Source organism: Scylla paramamosain, chromosome 12, assembly GCF_035594125.1.
Source record: "Scylla paramamosain isolate STU-SP2022 chromosome 12, ASM3559412v1, whole genome shotgun sequence".
Classification (NCBI taxonomy): Eukaryota; Metazoa; Arthropoda; class Malacostraca; order Decapoda; family Portunidae; genus Scylla; species Scylla paramamosain.
Genome location: NC_087162.1, coordinates 17,725,448 through 17,737,947, shown reverse-complemented (window position 1 = coordinate 17,737,947; position 12,500 = coordinate 17,725,448). Strand labels below are relative to the sequence as shown.

Here is a 12,500-nt window from a genome sequence, read left to right as displayed (position 1 = left end):
GAGAAATTGGCTTTTCAATGCCTTCACTGACCAATGTTGTACACTGACTGCCATCCAAGCCACACTGCTTGATGTAAGCAGTTTTAAGACGGCTGCTTGCACCACTCACAAACAAATACCTGTGCCGAATTCAGAAACTTCATTCAGAGATGCAGCTCTTCTTAAGAACAGAGTCTCAAATACTAATACTCTGAATGGTTTGGAGTTAATGATGGTATTAAGCAAAACAAAACATTAAGGATTAAACTATGTTACAAATGTATAACAAAATTAATCATAAGTATCAAGCTAGCCAAGAGATGTTTTATCACAAAACAACAGAATAGGTTTGATAGTCACCCAAGCAGTGGGGCCACAGCAATGTCTAGAGGACTTTGCAGATTAGCTATGACAACACTGTGGAAGGTAACTTCATCCTCTTTTATTTTTCCCACCAGCACTTCATGGTTGGCAGAAAGCCAGTAGAGGTTGTTCCTCAGCCAATCTAGTAACAAGAGTTCCAAAAAGTCAGCCAATCATACCTCCCAGTGAAGTCTGAAGCACTGGATCAGGGGATGCTGTGAACTTATCAATAACCCAGCTGTGACCTCAGTGAACATTTCCCTTCGTCTCACAACACAAGGGGGCAAACACAGCTTCCCCTCTAAAGATAACTCTCTTCCTTCACACAAAACTTCATTCATCTAAATACACACACCCTTCACTCAAAATCCTAAAGTAGCATGGCAACTCCTACATCAGCCTCCACATCAAGAGAAAACAATTCTTTTGGTATCAACCTTCACATTATTTCAAGACACTTATCCTCCATTACTTGATTTTTCTATTTGGGATTCTCTATGGGAACTGGCATTCAGTAGGCCTTTTTTTTTATACAATTTTTGTTGCCCTTGGCCACTGGCCTTCTTGCATAAAAAAAGAAATAGAAAGTGAAAGAAAGAAGGAGAAAAAGAAAGAAAGGAGAGAAAGAGGAGAAAGAAAGGAGAAAGAAAGGAAGAGGAGAAAAAGAAAAGAGAAAGAAAGAGGAGAAAGAAAGAAGAGAAAGAGGGAAAGAGGAGAAAAAAAGGAGAGTGAGATGACAGACTACAGAACTGTAAAGTTCCAAATTGAAACAACTTAGAAGAGGATTTGAGTCTCGAGGTACAAATAGTACAGTACAGGTCACATACCAAGGGCCATTCTCCGTACCACAGTGTTCTGCATTAAGGTTATGACTCTGGCAGTCTCCATGTAGATGGCATACACCTTGCTGTACCATTGGTCACTCACAAGCACCATGTCTGCAAAGTGCAGTGGAGAAGGTATTCGCCCTTCCCCTTCAAAACCTGGAGAAGCTAAAAGGAAATCTGTACTGGAAAGGATAAATCTAGCCTCTAAAAGTGACAACCATCCTAATACACAAAAGCACTCACTGCTGTGTAAGATCAAGTAACCTATCAATTTTAATAATCCAATTAGGCCAGTTTTCCAAAATCTAATATCTAATTGCATTAAATCAAACATAATACTTTAAAAAATTCCAATGTAAGACTTCAGGAAAAGCTGCGCAAAGAAAAGATGCCACAAACTTATGGCTGGCATGCACACAGCAAAGCCACCAAGTCAAAAGCCAAGAGAAGTCACAATGAAGATTCAGTCATTCAAAATATAAACACATAATTGCAAGATGCATGCACATATAATATGGCAAGAATAGAATTAGGATAAAAGCACATGATAAAAGCATACATTAGAATGCCACCAAACAAAACCTTGTAGTACATATTATTATTCATCAAACCTTGCTCTGGGGAATACTCCACGTCCCCTATGTCTTTGATATCTGGATGTGGCTCCAAGACATGCTGGTCAGCACGGCCAAACTTGTGTGGTGACAACAGGTACAGTTTCTTGAGGCTGCTGACTATCAAGTAAACTCTAGCCGGTGTATCTGAATAGTAGCAAGCACCAGTGTACCACTTATAGGTTAAGGAAGGAACTGATAAGCTTAAGTATTTGAGCATAAAAACCATCGTCATACAAAGCTGTAAACATCAGCCATCTTAAGGATATAGATTAATATGGCAGAATACGGCTATTAAAATAACGTGAATAAGGATGGTAATCTTAGGATGATGAAATACTAGTAGTAAGCCAGCCGTTGCCAACCCGGTCCTAGTTTACTCATTACAAGCAAAGTTCACATACCAACACATGTATGACGGTCCAAGCTGAGCTCCATGATGCCACTGGGACAGGCACAGGCATACCCAGGAGGGTGAGGAGACAAGAGACACATATGGCTGCAGTTTGAATATTGGCATGGGTTGGATATCTGGAGAATGAAAGTAGTAATGATATAACCAGATAATACAGTAGGTGCTTTAGGCTGAATATTGGGCATGGGTTGGATATCTAGAGAATGATAGTAGTAATGATATAACCATATAATACAGTAGGTGCTTTAGGCTGCGGAGAAACTTAAAGGACCTTCCCCCAGCAGCTGGGAGGTGGTTCAAATTTTTAGATGACCTGGTAATTTGGACCCTACCTGCACACGCCATCCTAAGTATCGCGCTGCAGTGATGGTTGCGGCGAGTGACATGTTACTATAATGACTTTTTCAATATGTGGAGCTTAATCTGCATTCTGATCACACTATCATGTCCAAGAGAGTTTTTCCTACTTAATGTAATAATACATTTCAGTATTCAATGATTAACTGTTGAAAATAGTGAGCACAAGTAAAACGTTACAAACAATTTAACATTTTCACAGTTCGTCTTAATACCATTTTCTTTTTTGGTTTGTCAAGTTTTTACAATACATTTTTATTTTACAGTCACTGCTGAGTCTGATGGTGTCAACCAACACTGGCTATCTCGTATGTAGAGTGAGTTATGGCATATAATTCGTGCATTTTGTGCGCTCGTGCTGAACTGTAGTGATAAGGTGATCGTTGCGAGGCAGAAAGCTTTGCTCATATGCTGGTAAGTCGAAATGTGCAAATTACGGCAAAACGGTGGGTCTGGTGAAGAAACGTCATAAATAAAGATGTGCCGTCAAAAGTTTCCTTGAAGGAGGCATTTGCGAGACTGAAATCGCAATTTTTATATGAGATGGACACCAAAAAGGTGCTTCTGGACAAAACATCGTTGTACCCACCAGAGGCCAAGCAGAGCGGGGGAACGGTAACAAAATTAGAATAACAGCACAGAACCAGAGAACCAGCAGTATACAAGAATACATATACAAGCACATGTTGACAGCCAAGAGAAGTACAGAACCAAAGATCCAACAATCATTACATTATACTGGTATGTATGAATTGACATCATTATACATGCAATTTAATGCAAAGAAATAAGACTTGGTAAGTAATGTCTGCCAAGTGGATAAAGCTGTGACATCAAGGGGTTTATGTGAATTAGACCCCAGATGAAGACATGGAACCCTAAAGAGTTACCCATTCAACTCTAAATATCAATCAGTTGTCACTAGTAATAACTGAAGACATGAAAGAAGTGCTCTCTCTCTCTCTCTCTCTCTCTCTATGTACAAATGAATGCATTTCACCCACTTTTTTTTTTTTTTTAGTATTGGATGATTTGGATCTGTAAGCAAGTTAAATTAAAACACACTGAAACCTACAAAAAAAAAAAAAAAAATTATATAAATATAAATATAAATATATATATATATATATATATATATATATATATATATATATATATATATATATATATATATATATATATATATATATATATATATATATATATATATATATATATATATATATATATATATATATATATATATATATATATATATATATATATATATATATATATATATATATATATATATATATATATATATATATATATATATATATATATATATATATATATATATATATATATATATATATATATATACATTTTTTTTTTTCCCTAAAAGATTTGTCCGCCATCTTGAAAAAGGCAAATAACTTTACCCAAATAATCACAAAACTCACTTAACAAGAGAAATAAAGGATTGATACAAGTGAATCCAGTGCAGACACTGCTGCCACTCATGTTACCAATGGTGCCACAGTGCTACTTGAAGGCAGTGTGGATACATAGCAGAGGTACTGGCCAAAGCGACCACTGTACGCACTTGTCTATACTGTCTGCTGATCAAACAATGGATTACCATACATCTTTCCGTCGACGGGAAAATTAATCGGAATCTAATTGATAAATGCCTTTGCATCCGATTCCTTCTACTTTTAACAAGGTCAAACAATTTAGTATTTATTTCAGCAAAAAGTATTGTTCAAACACTGAAACTTTTCCATTTCATTGCACTGAATCTCAATGCCGAATAATCCCTTGTCAAGTGGACGTGGTCATCATTCTTGCAGTAATTTTTGCATAGATTCTGCTCCAGTTAAAAAAAAAAAAAAAAAAAAAAAAATTGCATGGATTCTGCTCGTTAAAAAAAAAAAAGAAAAAAAAAAGCGCTTATCACTATGGCCTCTGAAAGTAATCTGTATAATCTGTACGTGAGATCAAGTGTTTCAAAATTGCCAAGGCACCAAGAGGGACTGAAAATGGGGTCCTAATGCGCTGAGACTTACGTCTTCCATCATGGCTGGGTGGAAAAGGACGAGGCCAAAGTACATGGTGAAGCCTTTCAGCACCGTCTTCCCATGCCTGCCGTCCCTCTTGACGCAGGAGGAGATTACTTTTTCGCTCCAGTCGGTCCAATACAGGCGGTCCTCCCACAGCACCATGGCGAAAGGATGGTGAATCACAGCATGTTGGAGTGACTGTCAAAAGGGGTCTCATCTTACCACATGGTGGGAACTAGAGCGAAGAAATGCACACGCATGACGACGAATGGCAAAGAAAAAAAAAAACATGTGCAAGAGAATAAAGAGTCCTCCTCTCCTTTTCAAGGTGCTAATTGCAATCTCTTTAAACAATTAAATGTACAGATTGTATTTTGAAACTTTCCTCCACTTAATGGTTACTGTTACTGAACATATTAAAAATATAAAACAGTCGGTCTTCTAAATGCACGATCATTTTTTTCTGCAAGCTCGTCACGTGAGAACTTAGGTTACGTTGATGTAAAAAGCCTCGAATGCTACATCACTAGTTTATTTTTGTTTTAAATATTTATTTTTATCCTTAAAGGTCTCGTGAATATAACGCCTAAAGTTACTATGAAGAAATACTCTCCCAATGAATCAAGAAATCATACACACACACACACAAAGCTACATTTACAGCATCACAGCGGTATACTTCTATCCATAGAAGTGTCCCCACTCGAACTTTATACTTAAACCGGAGCTTATTTACAGAGACAATTACTTTTAAACTCTCTCCATGACACTTTACCTTCTGCTCTGTACCGTCCAACTTGACGCTGAAGGCCTGGTCAGTGTTGGCATCCAGCCAGTAGAGGCGGCCAGCGGGTAGGTCGAGTGCCATGGCGTTGGGCCACACCACTCCATTCATCACCACCACGTCATGGTTAGTACCGTCCATTCCAGCCTTGCGGATCGTGCCGTCCTTCACGTCAGACCAGTACATGTATCTGAACCGCGAAAAGACGTCTTCCTATAATAATGTTTGAAAAATTACCTCTGCGGTCTAATTCCATAATTGATTTCTTATGGAAGTGACCTCTCCTGTACAATTATTTTACAAGTCTGGATGACGCTTGGCACTTTGCTGTTAAGTTTCATTGAATGCCGATATAATGTTGTATTGCTTACCTATTAAGCATATCTAGCTGAATGGGTCTCGGATGGCCGAGGTCACGCAGCTGCTGTTAAGTTTCATTGAATGCCGATACAATGTTGTATTGCTTACCTATTAAGCATATCTAGCTGAATGGCTCTCGGATGGCCGAGGTCACGCAGTAGCTGGTAGCATGAGGAGCCATCCATTTTACATACAATGATGTGCTTAATTTTGGGATCTGTGAGGTACAGGTTCCTACCAGTCCAGTCCACGGCCAAACCCTCTGCCACAATGATGCCTGTGGTGATGGATCATGTAGGAACGGGTTACGAGCGATACTCAAAATGTAAAAAATAATCAGGTTTGGCATTACATTATGAATAGCTTTTTAATATTAATCCTTCGAAGAACTTGCTACAACAAAGAGATTAACCCCCCCCAAAAAAAAAATAAATAAATAAAAAACGGCAAATAAGAAGAGCGAGGAAAGAATAACACAAATGAGAAGAGCGAGAGAAGAATAGCACGAATGAGAAGAGTGAGGAAAGAATAGCACGATTGAGAAGATCGAGAAAAGAGCAAAAAAATGAATGAAAAAAAAAAACTCACCATCACGTAACACACTGTGAGAAACTGCATTGGGGACCACTTCCGCCTTCAACACAACACCAAAGGCGCTCCAAAACATCGTGCGAGTAATAGGATCGTAACCCAATCCTATGGTCTGGTGGATGTACGTACGAAATTAATACCCACTCTGCAATAACCATCTCTTTATCTATGCCATACAAGCCATGTTCCTTTCTCCGTACACAGATAATGATCACTACTGATATGAAGAGGTAGAATCAAGAAAAATGTATTCCCTGCCACGACAGCAGCTTTGAATTCAGAAGGTGTTAGATGTAACATAACTAAGAAAGTCTAAAACATCAGGAAATATTCCAACTTTCAATTACATTACTGGATTAGCAAACCGATACATGGACTATTTACCGAAGCATTCTCTGAGTGGACTATTTGAACATTGCGGGAGTCGTCCAGGAACAGCTGCCTGATTCCATTGTCCTGTGCTATTAGGAGGAATGCACTTCCGGACTCTGTAGGGTAAGAACATTCATGGTCAGGGTGTAATGGCATTCATGGGGGATTTATGGCGAGAGGGTAAGGGCATTCATGGTAACAGCTTCTATCGTAGTTGTAGTTACCACGGAGTTATGATTTTGCTTGTATAGCAAGCAGTCCATGGAGTCTGAAACCATTGCGAAAACTAACAGTAATTCACGTGGCCTTCGAACATCGTTTTATTCAAACGCCAAAGCGTTTGAGCACCCGGCATTTACATAAAAAAAAAAAAAAAAAAAATGGAATACATGTATAGAACATGGAATCTTCATCATATACACTCGGGCACGATTGCTATTCATACTTACAAAAAAAAAAATTCCCCACACTAACACGTACGTAGTACAACATCAAACACGAGGGAATGCCATTCTACATACTTTGTCCACCAGGTCCATAACGCAAAAGTTGAACCGAATTTTAATATCCAGACTAAGTAGTACAAGTGACCACTGCATGCTATTCACATATCAAGCATAAGCAAAATAAAATGGTTTAAAGAAAAAATTGGATCACCACCGCATGATATTTTAATATCCAGACTAAGTAGTGCATGTGACCATTGCATGCTATTCAAATATCCACCGCAAGTAAAATAAAATAGTTTAAAGAAAAAGAAACTGCATCGAAGCCCAGACCACAATAGATTTGGAAGCGAGACCTCTGAAAGCAATGACATACATAAAACATGAGCAGCACTCACAGGTATCTTAAATACGGCCACCAAAGCTTGTGCGAAATAGTTGTACCTACATGTCAAACCAAAATTGAATACTATAAAATAAATAAATCACTGTCAAACAAGTGTGCATTCGATAAAATATTTAAGTATCTAGGAGTGAAAATGACTAGACTGAATGCTAACAAAGTTTATAAAACCGATAAAAAATAAATGAATAAAAATAAAATAAACATTGCCAACATTTGCAAGTCAAACCCGAAAGCGTTTTATGGTTACGTAAAAAAAAAAAAAAATAGTAAAGCACCAGCCATTGGTTATTTGGTAACAAGATGGTGAGTGTACGGATACTGAAGTGCTCATGGCAGCAGAGATTTTAACCTCTGCATCAGTCTTGGCAGTTGAAGACAGTACAGGAGACAACCCATCCAGCCAAAACAATAGCAGTAGCCAACTCAGCACTTGAGTATTTAATGAGCGTGATATTCGGTTCGCCATAAGCAAAAGCAAACAAGAAACCTGATAAATTAAAGGAGATAGTTATACCGCTTTCCGTCTCATTTAATACATCATTGCTTTGCGAGTGGAAACTTGCAAATGTCACAGTAAATAGACTAAAAAAAACAAAAGCCTCTTCTAAGAATTCTTCGACCAATTAACCTTACATCAATTGGAGGTAAATTAATGAAATCCATAATACGACTTTTTTTTCTTTTTTTTTAAGATCATGAGATACTTGCAAAATTGTTTTAGTAACAAACGTTCATACTTTCAAAAACCTGTTCGAGTGCCTCAGTAACGTGCAAGGCATGTACGACAAGATAATACCACAGCCGTTGACATAGTTCACCTAGATTTCCAAATGGTATTCAATATTTCCAAATTGTATTCAATAAAGTTTCTCAAACGTCATACAGAGCACTGCTACAACCATTTACCTATGCAACTGGATAGAAAATTGGCTATCAATGGAGTGCGTTCCGCGGGAGGTTTCTCCCTACCCTGACAGCCCCCATTCATTTATTCATTTGGGACTGTCGATCAGCTGGAGCTAACAAAAATGACCGCCCACAGCGCTCTTCTAAGCAGAACTCGCTGACGACTCTCTACTAGACGTTGTGGACATTATTCATTGAAAAAAAAAAAGAAGTTTTGAGAGAGCCATCAGTGACATCACCCCCAAAAACACTCGTTCCGTAACGCTCTTTGAAACGTGCCCCAAGTCAAACACCGTGCGGTAATTAATGAATACTCTTCAAACTATGTATATCGTCACCAGAGGGATCAGTTTTTGCTCCCATTATTTTCAGAATTTACAAAAACAACCGATGAACAGATTACTTGGAAATCAAAACTAGCACACAAAGCCGACTCAAAGTCAAGGACAATACAAACAAAACGATCTAAACACTCGCCGAATTGTTCAGTTAAGGATCAAAATGATTTTAACGTAGACAAAATTATGCCCTGTATTGCACATTGAATTTAACAACCCTAATGAAAACTATATTGAATGCTATGCGTATTACTAGTGTTAAGAAAAAGATCCTTGTGTTACAAGTCCAAAAGATTTGAAACCTTGGAACCAGTGAACAGGCTAAAACTGTAATTAGTAAGTTTTATTGGTAGAACGGTAGAACGTTTAAGTCGCAAGAATGAATTTTTGCATTCCCAATTCGGCCGTACGTTCCTATTTGTAATACAGTGTGTTTTGTCACCATACTATAACAAAGATATTGATAACCTAAAGAGGACTCAACGTAATTACTAAAACAAGGAACACGCACCTCATGGACCTTTTACTCTTGCAAAATCCCAAAACAAAGGCGAGGGGATCCTAATCTATCTTTAAAATGTGCAAGGGATTTATAACTATAAATCTGCTTAACTACAGGTGCTTCTCGCCTTACACGATATATGCTTGAGACTTCTAGGCATCATGTGCACATAATTCGTGGATAAGAAAAAATGCACAAGGAAAAAAAAAAAGGGGGGTGGATGGGGGACCTAGGGTGATTTGACTTATTAAATTGCACCATTCTATCGTTAAATTGCACCATTCTATCCTTAAATGTATTTACGAACATGGCAAGTTGTTTACACTAATCCTTAACAGATTTCCCTATAGTTACTTTTTTTTTTCCAATCAACTTTATAGATAGCTAAAAAAAAAAAAAAAAAATGCAGAAAAAAAAATTCCTGTAACCAATCCAAATACTTTTCAATCAGGTAGTCAGTATTTCAATAGACATCCACCTCACGTGGTAAACTCATGTACGATTGAATCTTAAAATATTGATAGTTCAAATCAAAGCTGCGATTGAGAATAATCGATTCAAACACCGAATACTTCTTTCACGTTTCCGAGTACTAACGCTTAACGTCTGAGGGAAGTTACTTGCGGCTGCCTGAGTCTAAGCATAAGCATAGCCTGAGTCTAAAGATTTGCCGCTGCTTTTATTTATTTTTTATTTTATTTATTCTTTTTAATGCTTTAAAGTCATGGAGTTTTAGAGTACTCACGCTGGTGCTTGCAGGTAACGTTGTCAGTCTGCAGGATATACTTGTCGTGACAGGAGCACTGAAACCCTCCCTTGGTGTTCTTACAGTAATGGTCGCACACCAGTTTTTCACTCCAAGCACACTCGTCTACATCTGAGAATAAAGATGGAGAGGTCTGCATCTAAGAAGTATATACAGAAACCTTAGAGGATTGCCGATAAATAGTAATTGAAAGGGAAGTCTACATTTTTCAATAGACAAGTAATAAAAAATGTAATAAAAATAAAATAAAAACTAATAACATTGTAACAATATGATAATGGTAATATACAGTAATTAATTATGCTAAAATATACATTAAATAAAATGAAAGTTAAAAGATTAAATAGCAAGTTATTTTTTATATATTACACAAATCCCGAGTTTATTCTTAATTTGGGCATCTAAAACCAAATTTCTAGAATCCCAGCACTAAACTGTGCACCTGATGAAGTGACCCTTTATTACCTATATGAATGCCAGTCTGCCGTGTTTCCCGAGATTATGGAACACTCAGAGAAATGATAAAACACCTTTTAATCTCCACAGTCGCAAAACTTGATTTTATTGTCTGCCTCAAGTTCTAATACATGATGCAGAACCTGAGCGAGCGAGAACATGTACAATTTTTTTCTCCATTAAAAAAAAAAAAAAAGAACATACTGGAGTACCGATAACTGCGAAACAGGAGTGGTGCTTACTAGGTGAGAAATATTCACGAGAAACCTCGTCGCTATTTTTTTTTCTTTTGTGCAGGATTATTTCAGCATCAACGTAAATTTTTAATTCGCATTGTTAAACTAACTAATCCGGGAAACTCGGGGAAGCGTACTAAACTACTAATCTGCAACGGTTAAGACTGACCACTTTCACATACATGGTACGGCTATAACTAGCCAGGGGTCTCGTCTATTTGTCCTAGATGTTGCCATTAGCACCGTTTCACTACCCGAGTGAATGTACAGTGAAGAGCACAGGTATTCCTTTTTTTACACATGTATGCACAAACATCAGCACATAAACATCTCCACTCAAACTAAACTCACCAGAGCAGGTCACTTGATCACGTTCCATGTAATACCCTTGTCTGCAGGAACAGTGAGGACCTTTCGGTGTTCGGAAGCATTCCTGCGTGCAGTTACTGGCTTCACAGGTCGTAGCTGCCAAAGGGATAATCATTAATTAGGATGAAGACAAGGAGAGACTCGTACACAGTTGTTACTCATATTCACAGTTTGTCAACGGACACACTTAGCGAGCCCATTATTGCTTCTCGTCTTACCGCAGGCCTTTCCTTCATCTGATTTATCCAAGCAATCCATTACATTGTCACACACCTTCCCGGGTGGCACGCACTCCCCTGATTGACACTGGTAGTGGCCTGGTATAGAAAGGCAGTGTGCCTTTTCTAGGAAGATAAAAATGTTGGAACCGTTAGAACATTTGTTGAAAATAATTTGCAAGAATGTTCTAGCTGATGCCATGTTATGGCCGATGCCAGCAAGGCGACGAAAACTTTAAGTAGTTACATTTGGGAGTTAGTCTGCAGTTACTATATACGTAGATATGAATAAACGACATTTTGCTAATTCGTACTCAAGTACGAATGCAAATTATGGCATTTACATCACGAAGATTTAAACTTGAAAGATAGATTCACATCGACTGACCACAGTCCGCCTCGTCGTCCCCGTCCTCGCAGTTCACATCACCATCACACAAAGTGTCATTGGCTATACACCTCCCACTCTTGCAACGGAACTTGTCGCCGAGACACTTCTGCAAAAGATTGAGTGGGCTGTAATAAGTCCTGTAATAACTGCGTTTTTCTTTAAATGCGCGTTCGTGACTGACAGTGAAAGTATCCACGAGTAACGCTCTGCCGTTTTTTTTTTTTTTTTTTTTTTTTTTTTTTTTTAAGAAACTGAATAAAGATGTTCCCAGGTGACATGAAGGACCTAATGAAACTTTCCTAATCTATTTTAACATATTAACACGAGGCAGACCTCAAACTCATCTTTCCTTCATGTCCACTTGAGACATTTGACTTACATCACAGTCAACCTCATCGGAATTATCTTTGCAGTCGTCCTCTCCGTCGCACCGCCACTTACGAGGAATGCACCTCCTGTTCTTACACATGAATTGGTATGAACTGCATTTTCCTCCTGTAGTTTTCTGTAATGGAAAAATATTCCAGTATTACCGCAGTACTTTATAAAAATACCCTATTAACGCAGTACTTATAAAAATACCCTATTAATAGACTAGCTCAAGGAACACCCAAAACATGCCATGCATCATAATTGGAGTAAACATTAAAACCTTAAGTACCTGGCAGTTTTTCTCATCAGATCCATCGGAACAATCATTGCTTTCGTCACACACGAAATTCTTCGTTATACATTCACCGCTGTCACAGAGAAACAAGA

The 12,500-nt window shown here is 38.0% G+C and overlaps 1 protein-coding gene across 3 annotated transcripts in view; it reads right to left on the bottom strand.

The window, feature by feature from the left end:
- LOC135105793 (low-density lipoprotein receptor-related protein 2-like) overlaps window positions 1–12,500 on the bottom strand; it is a 68,121-nt gene that overhangs the window by 47,139 nt on the left and 8,482 nt on the right. For all 3 annotated transcript variants that reach the window (XM_064014324.1, XM_064014325.1, XM_064014326.1), the window contains exons 3-18: window positions 12,403–12,500; window positions 12,121–12,246; window positions 11,739–11,847; window positions 11,351–11,476; window positions 11,115–11,228; window positions 10,051–10,182; window positions 6,720–6,823; window positions 6,333–6,447; window positions 5,853–6,021; window positions 5,376–5,574; window positions 4,607–4,798; window positions 2,188–2,314; window positions 1,781–1,930; window positions 1,170–1,280; window positions 340–484; window positions 1–119 (exon numbers count right to left, since the gene is read on the bottom strand). The exon at window positions 1–119 is cut by the window's left edge and continues 21 nt beyond it; the exon at window positions 12,403–12,500 is cut by the window's right edge and continues 18 nt beyond it. In XM_064014324.1, coding sequence (XP_063870394.1) covers window positions 1–119; window positions 340–484; window positions 1,170–1,280; window positions 1,781–1,930; window positions 2,188–2,314; window positions 4,607–4,798; window positions 5,376–5,574; window positions 5,853–6,021; window positions 6,333–6,447; window positions 6,720–6,823; window positions 10,051–10,182; window positions 11,115–11,228; window positions 11,351–11,476; window positions 11,739–11,847; window positions 12,121–12,246; window positions 12,403–12,500 — 2,136 coding nt within the window. The remainder of the gene's footprint in view (window positions 120–339; window positions 485–1,169; window positions 1,281–1,780; window positions 1,931–2,187; window positions 2,315–4,606; window positions 4,799–5,375; window positions 5,575–5,852; window positions 6,022–6,332; window positions 6,448–6,719; window positions 6,824–10,050; window positions 10,183–11,114; window positions 11,229–11,350; window positions 11,477–11,738; window positions 11,848–12,120; window positions 12,247–12,402) is intronic.